Source organism: Aythya marila (genome assembly GCF_965140915.1).
Source record: "Aythya marila genome assembly, chromosome: 3".
Classification (NCBI taxonomy): domain Eukaryota; kingdom Metazoa; phylum Chordata; class Aves; order Anseriformes; family Anatidae; genus Aythya; species Aythya marila.
In genome coordinates this window covers 19,776,527-19,798,249 of record NC_139044.1, presented here as the reverse complement: position 1 = coordinate 19,798,249, position 21,723 = coordinate 19,776,527, and the positions used below count along the sequence as shown (strand labels likewise).

The 21,723-nt window shown below is 33.8% G+C and overlaps 1 protein-coding gene across 1 annotated transcript in view; it reads left to right on the top strand.

The window, feature by feature from the left end:
* The window catches only part of USH2A (usherin), a gene marked incomplete at its 3' end in the record, with an annotated part of 395,140 nt that overhangs the window by 43,055 nt on the left and 330,362 nt on the right, over positions 1–21,723 (top strand). The window contains exons 8-10 of the mRNA XM_082757605.1: positions 1,296–1,389; positions 9,065–9,260; positions 10,071–10,201. Coding sequence (XP_082613731.1) covers positions 1,296–1,389; positions 9,065–9,260; positions 10,071–10,201 — 421 coding nt within the window. The remainder of the gene's footprint in view (positions 1–1,295; positions 1,390–9,064; positions 9,261–10,070; positions 10,202–21,723) is intronic.

Here is a 21,723-nt window from a genome sequence, read left to right as displayed (position 1 = left end):
CTCTTCCACCCCACTCATCACTGCCTCCAACTACTAAAGCTGTATTAAATATGTAATTACATGCCTAAAATTTCTTCAAGTTGTTCTGCTTTTACATTTATGGGTGAGAAGGGAATTTGGTCTGAAGCAGTGCATCAGTTTTGAAATAACTGGTGTGCTGATTTTTTAAACATTTCTTCACGCATTATTTTAAAATTAATTACACTTATTACACAAATCTGTCAAAAGCACTCCTTTCCTTGGAATTATCAATGCCTCTAAGCAAAGACTTATGATTGAAACCATGGTTTATGCTTTATTTCAGTAGCTCTTCCAAGTTTCATTATAGATTCCCAGACATGGCAATTTTAACAGTTTTAATACAGAGCTCATTCTTTGTTTTAGCTGCAGTTTTCCATTTAAAACTGGGCAGCTGTCAGTAAAAGTGTTACATTATCTGTGACTGACAACTTCATTGTATATGATAAGTGTGCTGTCTTGTGAAAGGACTAATTACGCCCTGTAAATAACATGGAAATTTGGCAATGAAACAGTTTCCAAGAAGCATATGGTGCAGATTTTTGTTAATAAGTGTTATTTCTGAAATTATTTTGGTAGAGATCATTTTGAGAGAAAGCACCCTATCAAAGGTAACATTTACCTTAAGCTCTTCTACACTAGTAATGTTTTGATTATTGATTTAGATGCGTCATGATAATCCTTTTATTACAACAGCTACAATTTTGGTGATTGTGTCACAATAAAATAATTTCAACTGTAGCTTGCAAAATGATACGATGCCTCCAGAAAAGCAGCCCTTCAGGTGGAGTGGGGTGGTTATTGTCTGTTAACTAATAGTTTATGAATATTTTATTTTAATAAGACCTGGACATTTTAAATTAAATCAAATAATCTAGACAGTTATGCTTGATATGGTTAAGATTGCTTGAAAAATTATAGGCACACTGTAGGGCTTAATATTGGAAAAAAATGCCATTTTACAAATGCATATTATATACTGAAAGTGAATATGTTTTCATTAATTTAACATGTTTTCATTACGTTTTACATAAGGCAACAGTAGCTCTAATACAGGCTTTTTTTCTTCTTGGAAATCAATTCTTGATACTTACAAATGTGTTCAATTAAGTCTTTTTTTTTTTGTAGGTTACTGCACTTTTAAACATTGTCTTCTGTGTTTTATTTGTTCTTAATAAAAAATGGACTATTTTTAAAAATAAAATTATATTCATGACATATATTGTTGCAGAGATGTTTCACATATTTGATTTTTAATTCACTACCTGTTCTTTCAGGTGTAATTGTCATGGCCATGCTGATAATTGTGATACAGCTATGGAACCATACAGATGTCTGTGTGTCAAGGAAAGCTATACAGAAGGAAATAATGTTAGTGTCTCATCCACTTCACCTATGAACTGCCTCAAATCTGGGATTTTAGGCCTGTGAACGTGTGCATGCGTATGTATGTTACTGTTGTCCTAGCCAATACAGAATATTTGGGCTAAAATTGCCTAATCCAGCGGAAAACAGTAACATAGATTTACCTTCTTAGACTTGGAACATCTGTAGATAGCAGTATATCAGAATTCAGCTAAGAATGCAATCTTTCAGTACAGTTACTTTTTAAGATATATCTAAGGAAAAGTTAAAACATTTTAGACTTGATTTTAAATGTCTTCTGCGCAGTTAAGAAAATACTGAGACTTGCCTGTACATATTTATTTGGAAGTCATTCTCCTTGGGGGGTCTTACTGAATATTTTGATTTAAACCAGGGATTTGGATAGTGTTGTTTAAAAACACTGAAAATTGAGTTTTGATCTTATTTACTTAAGGACAGGAAATGCTGATTGCCCATACATTTTACAGTTACGTATGACATCTGGTTGTCCTTAAAATAATCGTTCATAGCAACATGATTGTTCTAATAAAAGAACAAATTTAATATTACTTTTTAATGCACTGTTTTCAGACAGTAGATGTTAAGGTTAATCTCTTCTTGGAACTAGAACTTAAAGGCCATATTTAAGAAAAAATCTAAATAAAAAATCTTAATATAATCTAGAAAATACATTCTTACCACTGCTGTGCTCTTACTAACAGTATTTCTCAATAATGAGAGATATAGTGAGGTACAGTAAGTAGCTGAAACTTAACAAGTTGCAAAATTTTAATTTTCCTAATTTTACAAGTCTTGGTCAGAGAGAATCAATATGGGGATTTTAGTATAAGTCCTGGTTTTCTAGAGAAATATGTAGAGGATACCTTAGGATAATGATGCCAGATTGTACTTAATTTCTGAAACAGAGTGGTTGACCTCTCAAGAGGAAAGCTAGCTAATATAAATGTTTGTCGTTTATTAATAACGTAAATGTAAATTATGTAACCTTTGTGTTTGTTGAAAGATTTTTACGTACAACTTAGCAAAACCAGAACCATGATACATAAATTAAGAAAATATCCTCACAGAAAAGTTTCTGTCCTTAGATTAAATGAAAAGTGGTGCAAAAAGGGCTCTTGGGACCTAAAAAACATAGAAAATGGGGCTTTAGGTGTGTGTAGGGAGAGATGGTATCTATGAGAAGGGAAGGGAAAAGTACCAGGGACTTGCTCTGTGACGTTGCTGTAGCAAGTGCTGGTGAGAAGACTAATGATAACAGAAGGCCTTATTTGGTTGAAAAATTAGAACAATTGCTTTTGCTCTTTTTTTTTTTTTTTTTTTTTTTTAATTTTAAGTTTCTTAATGAAGTGCATTAAATAGTTTCCTGTTTAATATCCAAAGAAATATTGTACTTGTAACATGTTTTCCTTGATTATAAGTACCAAGTTGGGACATGACATTGCATTCTCGTGGTCAGTCAGTTGTCCACCAGCACCCCCGAGGTTCTTTTCTGCCAGGAGATTATAAATTACCATATTATTCCTATAATTGCTAGCTTTAGTGCATATAATACAGTTTATAGCAATCATATTGCATTTTGTGAACTGGTAAATAAAGTTTTTCTCTGCTCTGTGATGAAATCGATTGTCATTAGATATGGTGGCTTTGAGACGGGGCTCTGAACAGTTTAAGCACAGTTTAATAGAGCAATACTATAAACTTTAAATTAGTGAGTTGAATGTGGCAAGCCCACACACACTTTTCTCCATTAATGCAGAACAAATAAATTCCTGTACAAGTCATTCTTGTAGTAACACAAAGTCAGTGTCAACTTTAAAATGATGTATCAATTGAGTTCTGTACTTGCTGCATTATCTGCTGATACCTGCAAATATTTTAGCCAAAGACATTTCAGTGTTTCCACCATCTTTAATACTGATAACAATTTATCTTAAAAAAAAAAAAAAAAGTTAAGAAAACATGAGTTACATCAAAGAACTGAATCCCATGATCCCATTGAATGCTGGATTTCTGTCATGAGTAGGTTGTATTCCTTGCTGCATTTATGGCTGTAGGAAACAAGCTTTCTAAAAATGAAGAAGCTGTTTCAGAATAGCAACAGAGGTAACAAAGGAGAAACTATGTTTAGGGGAGAAAAAACAAAACAAAACAAACAAACAAACAAAAAAAACACAGAGCCAAGCAGTCTATGCTTGCTGGGAGAGATGAAGTGTTAACCTGAGTGTATGTGATATTGTGTTTAGGATCATGTAACATTTTTTTATATGTACTTTTCTGTTTTCTTAAACTGAAATGTATAAAATAAGATCTGCAGTCAAAAAGGGATTTACACAGAAATTTGAAGTTTTTAGAAGGGTCAAATTAGAAATTAGTTTTTAGAAGGGTCAAACTAGGAAAAAAAAATCAAACTGACAGTGTCTCTTTAATTAGAACACACATTGTGAAATGTTTCTTTGTAAGGATTAATTATAAATATTTAATAAATCTGGAAGTTCACCAAGCACTCTGTAAGACTGTTGTGAAAATAAATATATGTTGTGAAAATAAATATATTTTAATGATTTATCTGCTTTATCAGATATTTTCTGTCAATGTTAATGGGTTATTCCAGTGAGTGTCATTTTTGATTTGGTGTATGTGCATTGTAACTATAATTTCAATGCTTGAGTTAATCATATTCATTCAGGTTAGAATAAGGATGTTGTTTAATTATTTTTCTCATTCTGTAATGATAATGTCAGTATTGCCTGAAGATGAAATAAAGAAGAATTAGTAATAAAATAGAATAAGTATTTGCAAATATATCACTGCTTTGCATTTTACAGGAGATTTAGATAAATTCTAAACATCTTCAAGGTTTTGATTTTTATAAGGCAAATGTTTAAGGCAGAAACAAAATCGATTATGTTTTTTGACTAACTTATGTTTTTTGATTAAAACTGTTTCATAGGCTTATACCTGTGTTTTTCAGGCTCCGACTCCAGTGAAGTAGGCTTAGCATTTTATTTTATATATATTTATATTGAATGTCAGTTAAGAATTTGGTGAAGGTACTTTATAAGTACAAACCTTCCTTTCAGAAAGGGTGGCAAATATTTGAGAAGAAATTCCACCATGAACAGTCTTTTAACTTTCCTCCTGTGCTAGAAGTCAGTCACCACAACTGAGTGGGTATAAAAAAAAAAACAACACTTTTTTTTTTTAGAGTATTTTGGGCCATAAATATGAGATCCCTTAACAAGTTCTTAACCTATGGTAAAGTCTGTCCTTGTCACATTTACAAATAATATAGCTAAAATTACTGTATTAAATTTATTTGGCGTATACATCTGGATAGTTGTTGCACAGCAAAGTGCAACAGAAACTGAAAACTTACATAGTTTGTTAAAGTGAATATTTTAGTTTAATTATTTTCATCATTGTTTTATGAACTCTTTAACTCATGAAATGGGATTTTTTTTTATCCTTTTAAGTGTTCTGTTTTGATGAAGACCTGATGTTGGAATGAATTGTAAGATAATAGGAAAAAGGGAAGGGAATGCTTAAGAATGACTTGAAGTTAAGAGACCAGATTTGGAAAAAAAGGGGAGATAAATCCTCATGGAACTTCTCTCTCATCTCATGAGAAAAAATGTTCAGCTTCTTCATTTGGTTTGTTCTGTAAATGCCTTGCCACTACTTTGGGAAATAGTTCAGCCTTATAGAAATGGAAACTGGGCCATCAAGAGTAGAGTTCTATAACGTTTATATGCAAAGACTAATTTATAGACATGAGTATATGCTCTAAAACTTCCCACGATGTGCTATAAAAAGTTGGAAAGAGCACATGAAAAAACAGAGCAATCAAACAAGGTTAACCTTTCTTTACAAACTCAGAACTTCCTTTAAGTTTGTTTGTAAGTATCTTGAAGAAAGGTAATGGAAAATTTTTATATAGTTATAGAAATCTTAATAAGAGACAGTAGAATTTAAAAGAAAGAAAACAACTCTGATACATGCTTGGAGAAGGTATGAATGGATGTGAAAGTGTGACTGGATACAGAAAAGTCTTAAGAGTTTCCTGTGTAAATAATTAATGATATTAAACATCTGCTGTCTGAAAACTGGCATTGTTGATTTACCAAATATCAGATAACTAATCTCTTTTATGTTGGTGCAGAAGAAACTATCTAAATCTTAGTTAAAGTTCAGCCTGTATCATCATGTCAGGAATTAATGATACATAGTACCTGAGGAGCTGTAAATATTAACTAAAGTAAATGGTCACTTGATGACAGATTTCTAGCTTACAGAAGGAAGCAAACTATTAAAACAAACAAACAAAAACAAACAAAGAAACAAAACAAACAAACAAAAAACTTTTTGGTAAGCTCTGTGCCATAATTTATGTATAAAGAGAGGTCTGAGGGGAAAGCGGTTATATCAGAATAAAATGAAAAGAAATAAAACAGACAGATGGCTGACTGGAGTTTTAGAACATTAGACAAAAAAAGAAAAAAGAAACCTAGTCCAGTAGTAGCATGCCTTAAAACTTTGAATGACTTCAGACATGCCTGTGGAAGTTATGAGTTTGTCCATGAATCCATCCTTAGAAAACTGGTGTAATTTCACAGTTCAAAGATTCAGGCTTCTAAAACAATTTGTGTACAAGCATTGCTGAAATAGTGAAAGAACTTGATCCTGTCTCAGATACTTTGTGATTTGTTGCACTGGTGATGACATGCCAGGAACTGTGAAATAGTCATTACCCCTTAATACAGTTTCATTTGAGGTTCGTAAGTTTTACTAAATAAGAGATATGATGTCATAGATACTATCTAGCATTATGGCTGTCATTGTTACTTCTCAGAAGTTTAGAAGGCTGTTCCAGTCTGAAAATGATTTTCAGGGGCTTATCCACTCTGTAGGATATGTATTTCATTTAATGTGAAGGAAAATTGAGAGACAAGCAGGCTGGTGCTTCTCTGTTAATGAGGGTATCTGTTGTAAGTCATAGTGGCATGTATATTTATTGAATTTGTATGACTTGTACTGTATTCCTTGTGAATGCCAAGTGATAGCCACTGTTTTTTTTTTCCTGTTACTCCACTAAAAGTATTATTAAAAATAAAATAAAATAAAAAATCCCATGCAACAGTTTCCTCAGAAAAAACAACTCTAGAATAGCTAGTAAGTGTAGTGTGGCTACATCAAACATCATGCTGTAATGTTACAGGAGAATGGAATTTATAGTGTTATTCCAAATAGACAAGGTGGAGAGAGGGTATAATAAACACAGCTTTTAGAATTGAATATCTCAAGCAAGTCAGAACATTGGTAAAACAGAATGCATACCAAATTCATCAATTGTAAAACATCTCTTTTCCCTCTCATTTTTAATTTTTACTAAAGTCCCATTGGAGTCTAGAAGAGAGTTAGATGGTGTAAATACTTGATTTGAAAATAACTTCCAATTTTAATTTGGAAAATTTGTGTGAATTAATTTAATGAGCAGCCTGATATGGTTGCATATGCTTTGATTTTGTAGGATTCAGTGCAGTTTCATTCAATTTCACCAAAAAAAGCGTGGATGAAAGAGGACTTGAATAGAAATATATTGCCTGAGAATATCCGTACCAGTGTTCTATTGTGTTCTGTTACTGGCATTTGGCATTCAAAATGGCAACTCTTACGTTGTCAGTTAAGTTCTTTTCCAGCCACTTTGCCATTGCAAATCAGCAGTAGTATCTTTTCTCCAAATGCTCCAAATGCTATTCGGCATATGGTATTTGTAAACCCTCTTTAAAGGACTGCACTTAGTTTCTAAAGTCATTAGAAATATCTTTTCAAGGTACCCAGAGTGTTATGATATGACCCTGTAATACTTTAAGTCTTCCTTCATTTCTGCTCTGCTGTCTTCCCCAGGCGGTTGGAGTCATTTAGAATGTTCTAGCTTTTTACCTACTCAAACCTGGCTTTTTGAGTTTAAAACCTCTGGGGAGTTCACAAGACACAAATACAGTTCAAAGCACTGGCTAACATGCTTTCTTGACAAGTAGTCAAATGCTGAAGTGAGGATGCTGTGAATAAGCCATGAGGAAATTCAGACAACTGTTTTCAGAAGAGGACTAAGCTACACTGGAATAGATATTGACTAGAAGCCATACTTATTTGTTTAATGAAGCTTAATGGAGTGAAAGCATGCTATCTATTTGGGGTACAGACTGGGATCTTGTAAGAAGGAAAAAATAGTATGTGATGAACTACCTTATTATAGTCAACATTTATGGGGCAGCTTGAAGAAACACAGATGGATGCTGCATGAAACAGATTTTTGAAGACAGCGTAGTCTTCCAAAATGTCTGAGAAGGTGGCATTTTAATTTTGATAGCACATCTCACTTCAGCAGATTTTTAAATCTGTGTACAGATAATGGCATGTATATTAAAGAAGCATACGTATAATATATGTTATATGTTTGTACATATACTAGTTATTGCAAAGGTAACCTTTGCCTTCTGAAGTACTTTGCTGTCTATCTGTTGAATATTTCTTCAGAGGCACTGTCCTCAGCATTCTCAGGGATTAATAAGGAACTTGGCATATAAAGACTTTGTCTGAAGTTATTGGCAACCTTTACATAAATGTGACAGCTTTGGGAATTTTGATAAAGTAAGTTTTTTATCATAACTTTAGTCAAAAATACTGAATTCTGAATTCATTATAATGAGTTTATAAGTTTTTATAATGAGTTTATAATGAGAAATAAGTTTTTAATCGTGATTTTTAAGTAATGAATTGGGCCAAGATAGCTAGGTGTTTTGAACATATATCTTCAGATAATGTGTTTTCTTAGAAATTTGTTTTCACAGATGGTGACTAGTTCAGATACTGTATATCAAAAAGATGTTTGTTATTGTCCATGGGAAAAGCCACATACTTAACATCTTTTCTGAAGGGAATGAATGTAACTGAGGATAAGGACATAAATGTTCTTGTGGGGTTTAGTGTTATCCTATGGAAAAAAAGAATGCTTTCCCAAGAATTAGTATTTTTTGTTACTCTGCTTCTGGACCTTGTTCAGAAAGGTTTTTGGGGAATTTACCTACCCATTTCACACGACGGCCAAAAATTGTAACCTGAACTCTGTAGATACCTTTGAAAATCTCAAAAGTTATGCTTCAGACAAATGCAGAGTTGAGAATTGGTGAATGAGAACATTCTAAAAAAAAAAAAAAAAAAAAAAAAAAAAAAAAGTTAAACACAGAAGGTCTGAAAGTTAAATGTGGTTTGTGTCCTGATAAAGGCGTGACAAACTCAGCAGGATGCATTAGGTGAATATAATTTTCTGTACCTCAAACATGGTAGTCACAATTTTGTGTCTTTAGAGATTTAACAAGATCTGAATTTCCAGATGTTAGCCTATGCTGAGTATCTGAATAGTTAGATTTTTTTTCTTTCTGTCCACCTTTTTTGATTTTAATTTGTTCTTAAAATAATTTAAGAAGATTAGAGATGAATTTGTTTCCCTATATGCCTTTTCACTTCTTGTATTTAAGGTGTAGCACCAATATTTGTAATACATACATGGAGAAAAAGCAAATATATCAAACCATGAACGTAGAGAGTATAACTGTTTTCTTCTAAGTATAAAACAATGGTCTTTTTTATTTTATTTCAGTGTGATCACTGTTTGCCATTGTACAATGACAAGCCTTTTCGTCCGGGTGACCAAGTTCATGCCTATAATTGCAAACCTTGTCAATGTTATGGCCATGCAGAAAGCTGCCACTATGACTTAGCAATAGACCCTTTTCCTCAGGAATACTACAGAGGCAGTGGTGGAGTCTGTGATAACTGTCAACACAACACAGCTGGTAAGTCACAAAAATGAGAATTAATTTCTTGTTCTGTTGTCACTTTTGGGGTAAGTCTTGTTTCAGCTGAAATTAGTAATACTCAATGGCTGACATTCCAGAAAAATTGCATGTATATTTATTTTTCAAGTGTCCAGCTAAAGCACTACTTACAATAGTGCCAATATTTAATCTACAGGAAAATACTGCTTAAATTTAACTTAATCTTGTACAAAATCTTTCATGCAAAAGACATTTCAATTATTACAGTGTACTGTTTCAAAGCTTGTTCCATTGCATGTGCTAGAGCATTTTAATCCAGAATATCAAGGCTATCCAATCAAACCAGTTTAAATGATAAAATGGAAAAAAAAAAAGTTGTCACCTTTAGCTCTAATATCAGCTTCTTGCTTATTTAGTAAGGGTTTGTGTTCAGTTTAAATAGGGTATTTTTGAATATTTTTTATTTTTAACATTTGTCTTCTGTGTAAGTTTTCTTGGCTTTTTGTATTAAGGGGAAAAAAGGGAAAGTTTCAGGTTCAACAATAATTTTTCCGAAAAAACATATAGGTATTTGCATGGCACAGCTTTTATATAAGTGTGGTATTATATAACAGATGGAAGTTTAATGGAGTAAAACATAGTTTGTAACAGGTTCATTGTTTCATATGCTCTGGATCACTAAATTGGCAGGTAGAGATGAAAGGTGCATTAAAATGGACGTCCTGAAAATTATAGAATTCTCTCAAAGGAATAGAGTCTTTAATTTTGAATTATACAGCTAATTTTAATGAATTGGAAGCCATAATGCATAACCTTTCCTTCATGCAGGAAGAAACTGTGAGCTGTGCAAGGATTTCCATTACAGACAAGCAGGTGCAGATCTTTCAGCCATTGATGTTTGCAAACCTTGTGACTGTTATGCAACAGGCACCAAAAATAAGAGCCTCCTGTGTGATAATGTAAGTAGCCTCAGTATATAATAATGTCAAAATGTTTTAATTAGCTGGATAGATAATCAGTAAGATATTACAAAGTATATTTAGATGGTAACTACTTTATAAAAATTGGTTAAGTTCAGCCTTTTCAAAAATAATAATTGACTAAAATTAGAGAATGAAAGCCAAGAAAACACAGAAAGCTATTTGAGACTTAACATTGCAGAGTTGTTCATCTACACCAGCAACAGATATTAAAAATGATGTATGAATTTTCAGAATTGAATTTAATTTTGGAGTACTGGGAAGTACTAGTGCACTCAGTAATGTCAAGACATCCAGTTTTTACTATTTTTCAAGGTCTTGCTACTGTTTTAAAATTGCTAGCAGATTTCTACAATTCAGTCAATAAGATGATCCTGAAATGAACTAGAATTAAGATAGTTTTCCCTGTAATACAGACAAGAATTAATCTCCCATTTAGTTCCTAAAGTCCAATAAACAGAGATATGAACATATGAAACATACCAAGTGACACTGAAAAAAGAAAGCTGTCATATGCTTTTAAAGTCTATGGACCTCATTGACAATAAAGGTCTGATCATAAATCTAACTGTAGCTTTCAAAACACCTACTTCATGCCTGTTAAAATAATGTTTAGTGAGAAGATAAGAATGATGCATCATTGGGCTAAATCTAGATACATTTTATGAAATTTTGTTTGTGGATTTCCTTTGTGTATGGATATTAAAAGAAAACAACCAAACAAACAGGAAAACTCCCAAGACTGAAACCTTGAATATGCAGTAAAAATATGTTGTAGTTCATGTTCTAATTGCATATGTCCTCTTCATTGCAAAAAGTTTTGTAGGGAATAGAGATGCAGTTGCTTCTTTGTCTGAAATGTATTTTAAAAAACATTGGAATTGAGGCAGAGCTTGATCTTTAGGGAGAAAAGATAGACCTTCAGATTGTTGCTACATTTCCTACCTCACTTTTTCTCAAAGTTGTCATAAAATTATGTTTAATGTTTTATGTATGATGTACTTTGTTGTTATTTGCATTTTATTACCAGCAAGCTTTTGTGGATACTGTTGTATTTTCATCCTTGCTGTTAGAGTAGCACAAATACATGTCCAGTTAGACTCAGTGCACTTTCTAGAACACACATGATATGCTGAGTGATATGCAAATTTACCACAATGTGTTTTGAAAAATATCCCGTGTTACAAACAAAAAATAATTTATAATTTTCTGTCTTCTGAAAATGACACTTTTTGCCAGCATCACAGAAATGAGGGGAAAAAAAAAACAAAACAAAACAAAAAAAAAAACCACAAAACTATTGTAAAATGTAGATGCATCAGGACAACTTTTGTAAGGTATAGGGAAGACAGCAAAAGTTGATTTGCGTGTCCATGGTTTTTGACTAAATGTTAACCTGAAACAACTTTAGCTGTGATTAATAACTAGTAGAGGAGTAGTTTACAAACTTAAGAAGTCACTAATTTAATAGTAAAATATATTTTAAAAAAGTTAATGATGAAGCTTGACTGAAAATATGAACTGGGAGATATAACTGGAAAAATGGGGGAGACTGTTGCTCAATAAAGCATCAGTTAACTGCTGCATTAGCAGCAGTGCAGGGAGAAATGATTAAGAGGCATTAAAGAATAGATTAATAAGGCCGGGGACTAAAAGCTGAAATGAATTACATGAAATAGGAAGGCATCATTGAAGGAAGTATTTCCAAATTTGACCTGTGGAAGATAGAATCATAAGGAATAAGGACCCTATTCATGAAAATTAATTGTCACGTCACAATACTAATTTTCAAGGAAATATGCCAAAAATGGTGCAGAGTACACTTTTACTGCATAATTTACCATTTTCTGCAGTTCATCAAGGATTTTTTTTTTTCCTGCAAAGTGCCACTTATGTCACTAAGTTCCAAGAGGTACAGAGTTTCAAAATTGATCCATAGAACCACAAAATAACTTATTTATTTCTCAAAAAATACTTAGTCATCAGACATAGCTAATATTAACATAGATAATTTACAGGATGAGAGGAAGACCTTACTGTAATACTGTTACTCTCATCTCAGTTCTTTGTTCTTGAAAACTTTATGCCTGCTCTATTCATCTATTTCACCCTGTCCTTGGTAGGGGATACATGCAAGTATATGGCATTTGTCACTCGCATAGGTTCTCAGTTCTCATACATCTGTAGATCATGTTGATTTACAGATTAGTCTGTAATATCATTTTGTATTTTAAAGTGCAAACTAATGTCGTAACAACTTCAAAACAGTAACTTTACAGCTAATAACAATGAGAAGGACTTCAGAAGAGTGGCGTTGCAGCACATCCATGAGTAGTGCCTTACTCTTTCTGCAGAGAGAGGTCCTATCTTGAGAGAGAGAGAATTGCTACAGCCTGTTAAAATTTGTCCACTTTTGTGCTGGTTGTTGGCATCCAGTCAGTGCAGAAAAGATTTCCATTGGTTGCACCCTCTTTGTGAACTTTTGGCACAAAATATTTCAAACCATCTGAAAGTCCAAATGAATTATTTGAGATGCCTGCTTTATGAGACCGAAAGAAGAATTGGCTGCCTTCTTCCATTCTCCCTAACCATTCACACATGAGAAAATTCTACCAGAATACTGCTGATGTGATCATTCTTGCTCTGTATAGGGAGCTGGAGATTAATTTCTTTTGGCCCTTACACCACAATTCTTGACTCATTTTCCTACACTGTTTTTTACCCAGACTGCTCTACAAATGCTTACATATTCAATCAGGCACAGCAGTTTGTAGTCCTTTCATGATTCTGTTATAATATGCCATATATAATGGCATGAAAAAAGCACTCTTTTCCAAGGCATTTGTTTCTGGGCAGAGCTGAAAGTGCTGCTATTGCTTTTACTTAGTCTTTGGGAATACCAGTCTGAACTCAGTGAATTTAGACATCTTTCTTTACTCAAATTTTGTTGATTTTTTTTCCTTTTTTATTTTTAATATATATATATTTTTAGTTTACTTATGACATGCAGATAAATGTGTATCATATACTTACTGGTGCAAAGAAGCTGTGCTTTACTGCAGAAGATATTGGCCAGAGTTTCAAATGTTTAATTATGTTGTGTCTGTGGTGGGTATATTCTCTCATGCTGCAAGAAAAACCTTTCTAAAGTTTAATGATAGTTACTTAAAGCTTAAATGATAGTTACTCCTTTCGCTGAGGCGTGAAACGGAAACATAGATTTTGGTGTAATCAATTCAACTTTTGAACAGGCTTCAGATACAACTTTTCTGTATACTTCATAAATATTGCTCTTTTGAAATTCTTCATGCATTTCCCTCAATTTTGAATGCTTTTTCTAAAGTATAATGGAAAATCTAGCTAGTATCTGTGTATGTATATATATTTTAAACCAATATAGATTTTTTTTTGATGGATATTGTTTCTGAGTTGAAAAATTCTTTGATTCCAAAATTTGAATGAGCATTCCTCTCTTTTCATTTTTCCACCTACGTATTTTCAATCTATTTATTGTGATTGAAAATAAATAACTGAACTATAAGCTATAAAGGAAAGAACATCAGGTAAAGCAGCTAATTAAGGGCACTTCAGTCAACAGGTATACTGAACAGAAAAGGGAATATAAAGGATGCAAACGTGAACAAGTACTACATGTACTGAACTACATGTACTGAACTACATGTACTGAAGTACTACATGAACAGCTCATGTGCATACTGGCTAATGGAGGCCACAGGAAATCAGTTATGAAACACTGTTTTCTGAGTTTTGGATTTCCCTTCATGGAAGGGCTTCAATCTTACTGATAGCATAAGCTGAAGGAGAAGGAGGTTTTTATGTCAAATAATACCATGGCTTCATTTCTGAGTGGCTTTGCACCATGGAAATGCTGCTTTTCTGTGATATTTTGTCCAGTTATTTAGGGGAATTGCTCCCATCCCCCACCCTCTGGAGTATCATGGGCAGAGGGAAAACACATCATTTTACATTTTGAGCAGTTGTGGTAGAAAGTAACTGACTTTTGAAAGTCATCTTAAGTGACGACAAGAAGAGAGTAGGAGAGTAAAACGGAACTTGATTATTGTGGCTTATTCAATTTTCAGTTGCCAAAGCTGACACTCCAAGAATATTCACAGGTATTTGGTGGTCAGACCATTAATCTATCTGTGTGAGTCAGCACACCCTACAGTTCTAATTTCTTAAACCAAATAAACAAGACAGAAATCCTCAACCCTCTTGCTCCTTTCTTCCCAATTCCTGAGACTGCAGGCAATAGGATGCTGGGGTCCTTTCCAGGTTTGTGTCAGGTTAGAAGGTCGTGAGAAATGTATGATTAGAATTTATATCAAGAAAGAAGAACATGGAAATTGGTGCCATTGCAAAGCCAGCAATGGCAGGCTGAACAGTGAGAATTTAGTGAAGGTCCTAAATATACCCATGGGTCTCCAAATAGGAGACCCATGGCATGGCAGCTGGTCAAGGGAAGGTGCCTCTCTATTGGTCAAGAGTAAATAATTAAAATGAATGTGCACCTGGCCATGAGACCTGACAAGATGCATCCAAGGGTCCTGAAGGAACTGATGGATAAAGTTGCTAAGCCGCTCTCCATTATATTTGAGAAATTGTGGCAGTCCTGTGAAGTTCCTCATTTTTAAAGGGAAAAAAGACAGACCTGGGGAATTATAGGCCATTTAGTCTCACCTCTGCTGGGCATGACCGTGGAGCATATGGAAACTATGCTAGGGCACAGAGAAGAGAGAGGTGACCGGTGACAGCCAGCATGATTTCACTAAGAGCAAATAATGCCTGACAAATTTAGTACCTTTCCACAACAGGAATTACAGCAATGGTGGATAAGGGAAGAGCAACTAACATCATCTACTTGAGTTCTGCAAAGCATTGAGACAGTCCCATATGACATCTCTTTCTTCCAATTGGAGAGATGTGGATTTGATAGATGAACCACTTCGTGGATAAGGAAATAGATGGATGGTCAGTCTCAAGGAGTTCAGTGTGTCCAGGTGGAAGCCAGTGACAAGTGGTATTCCTCAGGTGTCTGTACTGGGACTGGTATTATTTAACATTTTTGTTGGTGCCATGGACCAACATCCACAAGTTTGCTGATGACACCAAACTGGATGGTGAGGTTGACTGCTGGAGAGAAGGGATGCCATCCCTTGACACACTCAGAAGATGAGCTTGTGTGAAACTCATGAAGTTCAACAAGGCTTAGTACAAGGTCTTGCACCTGGTTTAGGGCAATCCCAAGTATGAATACAGGCTGGGTGATAAGAGCAAGCCTGAGAAGAAGGACTTGGATGAGGAGAAGCACTGGTGGATGAAAAGCTATACATAAGCCAGCAGTGTGCTCTTGAAGCCTGGAAAGCCAGCTGTACTCTGGGCTGCATCAAAAGTGTAGCTAGCAGGTCAAAGAAAATTATTCTCCCTCTCTAAATTGTTCTCATGAACAGTTCACTTTAGTAAAAGAAACTTATCAAGTGTCAACTTTTGTCTCTTAGTGAAGTCAAACCTCATCTCTTATTTTTTTTTCTGCACAATTGGAAAGATTTTCTGTTTATATATCTGGCAGTATGTTTCCTCTATTACAGACAAAAAAAAAAAAAGTTTTTAAGACTGTAGGGATGCCTAAAGAGAAGAGATGGTTTCAGCTTTCATAAGGGCTTAGATCAGCCATTTTTTTCAGCGAATTCCGTTTTATACTTTATGAATACATATGGTCAACACAGTTTTAAGTAGTCAGAAATATATTTCTGGTTCTGTGATAAGAACATGTTGAATATGTACTAGATGAGCACTCTGGCTAAGTAATTTGTTGTATCATAAGTATTAATTAAGACAGTGCTATGAAAAATGTTACCTATTGTCTGGATACCTGTATCACTTCTCAAATTCCTATATCAGTTTAGTAACTGGACATCAAGAGAGTTCTTGAATATAATTCTCTTTGATTTTTTGATTCTAGATATGATGAGTTACATTAAAATGTCACCCAATTAAAGAATTCTATGAATGTAGTCTAAAGCAGCGTGAACTGTTATGTGCATGTAAAAGTTAGAAATCTTGAGTAGCCTGCTTCCTGATTAAGGACAATGATGTTATAGCTGTGATTTGTGCAGGAAGAAATTGCTTGCATACCGTTTATAACCATTTAGATTCAAGGATATGGGACTAATGCGTATTTCATACATAAATTATAAGTGACACAAGGGATTGTATGCTAACTCAGCATCAGTGATTTTCTGTATCAAATAGCAATTGTAATCATGAGGTCCCAAGTTATCCACAATTTGGTTGTAATGTTGTGCTAGACTCGTTTTCATAGTGAACAATCTAAACAAATATATTTTATAAGTTTGTTAGTACCAAGATGGTCACATTAATAGACAAGTTGTTTCCATCTGCTTACTGCTGGTGTCAGATACAGGCCTGTCAAGAGTAAACAACAGGAGAACAGATTACTTTCAACTCTTCTATAACCAGCATAATTAAAATCTATTTCTTTAAATGACAGATAGCTTTTGAAATGGGGAGTTAGCGGGGAGGGGAAAGGTCAATAATATCTCCAGTGCATCACTAGTGAAATCTTGGTTAACAAAATCTTTAAACATTAATTACTACCAGTATGATCAATGACACTGCAGTTTCCAGCAGTGGTTGTAGAAGTGGTTTGTTCTACCTGTTTTGATGTAGATTTCCATGCTATAAAACCTGTGGCACCCCTATGTCTATATTATCATAAACATTTTTAATTTGAACAACTTTTTTTTTTTTTTTTTTTTTTTTGTAATAGTATCCATCGCCAAGCATTTCAGAATGGTTCTGGATTATTTTAGTGCTTCTCTGTCTTTATAGAGAAATTAAAGATTTTTTTTTTCTGTATTTCCCTGTATTTAAGCAAAATTTTTCAATAACTAGACTAAGTGATTATTTTTCTTCCTAAATGCATGCAGTAAACAACCAATTTTCATAGGAACTTAAGAGTGCATGTGTGCCTTAATTTTGGTTTCCTCTTTTAGGTAAATCTCCAGTTCTGTAAATCTATTTTCTGATTTTTTTTTTTATTACTTTTATTGCTTTTTAATGTAGTTTTTCTGATTTGTCTGTCATACCCTTCAACTACTTGATCTGAAGTGTTAACTTTCCTTTTCATGTCTTAAATATAATATTCTTTTTTGGTACATCTCAGGATAACACATACTTTTTCTGTTATGTTGTCATACCATTCATATTTAATTTGTGGTATCACTTAGAGATCATGTTCTATGTTATTGTATCTTCAATATTTCACTTTATTTCACTTTAGCTCTTTCATTGCTATTTGTTAATTTTGAAATTCTATATTTACTTCACCTTTACTGATTTTAGAGAATTTGCACAAAGCATAAAACTGATTTTGAATATCAACCCAGTGAGGGTGATCCCAGCACAGCACTGCCCACCCAAACTGGGGCAGAGTCTCACAGCATCTAGACATGTCCAAGTGCTCAGAACAGGGTCCACTGACAGTCTCACACAAGGCAAAGTGATAAAACAGGTCCAGGGTCCATCCATGGAGTACAGTCTGGAGCAGCAGGACATCTTGTCCTGGAAAACTGGCTGCAGAGTAAAACTAGTTTCTTGGGTTCATCCAAGAGACTAGGGATGGTCACAGCTGCACGCAACCTCAGGAAAAGTCTGGGTTTCCAGACCTGACCTTATCTGGAGCTCCTGAGCCATGGGCAGAGGGTATGACTGGAGGCCCTAAGTGAGACTGCCCAGGGCTATTAAGGCTGGTTGGTGCAGGCTGTGACAGTGCTGGCCAGGCATCCTAAGCTGTGGGTGATCTGTGAGGTTGTATGCATGCTCTCTATTCTGTCTTCAGAGTCTGCTAACAAAAATGTTGAAGAGCTTAGCACCCAGAAGAACCCTACAAAGCTTTACAAAGCTCCCCAATTTTACAAGTACTTATTTAAACTACTTTTTTTTTTTTTTTTTTTTTTTTTTTTTTCCACCACTCCATCTAATATCTGTAATCTATTTCTTTTTCTCTAAGTTTCCACCCAGCTACTTGAAATATACAGAGTATATGAAAGATAAAATCTGTCCTATATAGGATGCATTACAATGGCATGTTTCCCTTACTGATATTCATGTCTACTTACAATGCTACACTTACAATAGAGGTCAGGGTTACATTGGAATTATATAATTGCAATAATTCTTCTGTATTTCAAAGGCTAAACTTCAACAGATACCCTTCATCTTAATATCCTATATTGACAGGTGCTGAAGAAGCAGAATGGCAAGGTTTCCTAGTCACTTATAGCTAAGGCATAAGCAAAATGGAAAATATTTGTGAATGCAATCAGAGGTCAGAAACTCTTTTTTTCCAAAGACTTAGAAATCTGTAGTAAGGAAGAATTTCAATGGATTTTTATTTATTTATTTATTTTGGTCTGGTACTTCTATGAGAGATCCTCTAACCTGGCACATAGAAACCTATTTTCAGATCTGTTACAAAGCAATCTGATAAGCCTTCTGCTCTAATGAAAACTTTAGTTTCCAGCAGTTCCTCTAGCCACCATGAAAGTCTTTCACTTTTTTTAGAAGCAGGAAACTGTTTGACACTTGTACTTGTTACAGATGGAAAACTATTTGGTATATGACAGAATGAACATTTTTACAGAGAGGTCTCTGAAGGATTTCATTGGCTGGTTCCTGGAGAAAATTTGAATTATTGGCCAGTTATTTCTCCCTCATTGTGAAGAATTATATTTATTATTCTGGCATAATTTTTACCCTATTAAAGGAAAGTTTGGGGCATGCATTTTCTACATCTGAAGGTGATGAAAACTGCTACTACTTGTACTCTGTAATAGATTGACACTTAAAACTATGCTGAAGATACTTGCTTCTCTTTGCATTCTGTAATCTATTCATTTCACTTTTTGCATCAGGAAATGGCTGCCATCTGTTCACTATTAGCCTTGGCTTTATATGACTGTAAGAACAGCCATACTGGGTGAAATGAGATTTTCATCTAGCACAGTATCCTCTCTGACAGTTATCAGTAAATAATGACAGTTATGAGTAAATAATTTATGGTTTTGGGACTGCATGAGACAGGAGTTTCATCTGAGTTCTCTCATTTGGTGTTCACCTATGTTCACCCATGGAGTTCATCCAACTCATTTTTGAATGAAAATTCAGAAAAGTGTAATTTTCAATGCACTTAATGTGCATAGCATAAGTTCTTTTTCATTCTTTAAAACTGACTTCCTGTTAATTTTTGTGGGTGTTCTTCTCATATTTTGAGAAATACTGAATATTCATTCTGTAAACCACTAAAGACTTTATAGATATCTACTCCCTTCATCTTAGTTATGTCTTTCCAAACTGAAAAGTCTCTTTTCATTTGTATCTTTACTTATTCTACTCACTCTGCTATCTAACACTTTTATTTTAGGATGGATAACCAGAGATACCCATTTTAAACATTATTCAAAATGTTGATAAACAATGGATTTTTATGACAGAATGACATTTTCTGTGTAATTCTCACTCCTTTTCCTAATAATTCCACTATTCCAAATGCCTTTTTTTTAACTGTCTCATAGCTTTCATATCTTTTTAGGGGAGAATAGAGAAGCTTTAACAGCACGTTTCTTGGGTGGTAATAGCTAATTTTGGACTTATGTTCATTCTGGATGTTGCTGACTTAAATAAATGTAGTAGAATCACGCTTTTTTATTTTTTATTTTTCAAAAAATATATGAATCTTTTCCATTACATCAAATTCATGATTTAATTTTAAGTAATCTGATCTGTACGGAAAAGGACTGCTAGTCCATAGATCGCAGAAGCTCCCTTACAGCTGTTTTAGGAGATTGATGTAACTTTTATAATTTTATTCCTCTTTTACTGAGGCTGGTTTCAGCAATTAATAACTCAGTAATTTTATATTTGAGTTCATCTAGGACTCTTCAATGATGTAGTCAATTTTCAATTTTAATAAAATATTTTCCTTCTGACATTTCAGTTGGAGACCAGTCTTGAAAACTATTCCTAATACAGAACAGCTCTTTCACAGTGAGCAGTGGTGAAATGTTTTATGTTCTCTTTTGTGTCTGTATCTTCCCTGAATGCTATATAGAATCACAGAAACAGGTCATCTGCTCCAGCTCAAAGCAGGATTGTTGTCAATACCAGGTCCAGTCAGTCATGATTTTCTCTGTATGAGTCTTGAACACCTCTAGGGAGGGAGGTTCCACATCCCCTCTGGGCAATCTGTTACTGATGCTGCTCTTCCACTGTAATGGAAAAGGTCTGATGTCCAGTCTGAATCTGCCATTCATTATTTATTGCTCTTGCTTGTTCCTTTGCTTTTGAAATTTGAAAGATACTTTTTTTTTTTTTTTTTTTTTTTCTCTTTCTTTCAAACCTTAACCATGTTGCTTGTTAAAATACTTTTTGTACTGCTTTATTCTGGTTTTAAAATTTGGTTCTGATTATTCTCTTAGAAAATTTTCTTACTGTGATTTGACTTCTACTTTTTAAAAGACTTGTTTTTGCATCTAATACTTTCATCCATATGATAGCTTTTGGAGTAATTTTAGTCTTTGGAGGTATGTGTTCTGTGTTTATGCTGAGTGCTAGAGATGTATCTTTATACAATGCTTGCAACTGAGCATGCTATGATCACTCACTGAAAATGATTCTTTTATAGTTATTTATTAAATTAGTTTTTTTTTTTTTTCATTTAGTTGCTCAGAGTAAACTCAGTGTTCCTTTCATTTGTGAGTTCTCTGATGAATGGCTCAGATGAATGAATTGGTCTCTGATAATAAATTAAATGTCTAGATCAAATTCAGTCTAAAAGAATAACTTCAAAATCATTGTTGCTGTGTTTTCTGCTACAGTGGCTTCTCTTAACTCTTACCTTTTTGTATTTGCTGTTGTCTTGTCTTTTTCTGATAAAATATTATTTTTCATGCTTTTTAAATTTATTCTTCTTGTATTTAATTTATTCTTCTTATATCTTCTTTATTCTTACAATAGTAGACCTTTGTAATAACACATTGAAGAGGTTTTATTGGACTGTTAGGATGGGTTTGGGACACATGCTTCTCTATAACTTTCATTCAGTGTTTTTTGCATTGAAAATTTACCTTTAGATTTTGTAATACTCTATTTTATCTTTTGTTAATAAAGCTTAGAACTTCATTGTAGATTGGGAGGTGTGATAAAAACATTTCTTTTAAATGGAAATTCTGAGTAGATTTGTCACTGGTCCCACAGAGCTCTTCTGTTTCATCTTTGTCTGGCTTGTAGGTTTAAAATGAATGCAACAACTGTTAAATGAAGTTTTATTCTGGTAGCTACTGGTAGCTAATTAAAAGCAAACATTGACATCTGTGGATGTTGTAGATGAATAACTAGTTTTGAATCAATGTACTTTTTATTTTCTGTAAACATTTACACTGAAAAAAATACACCGACCT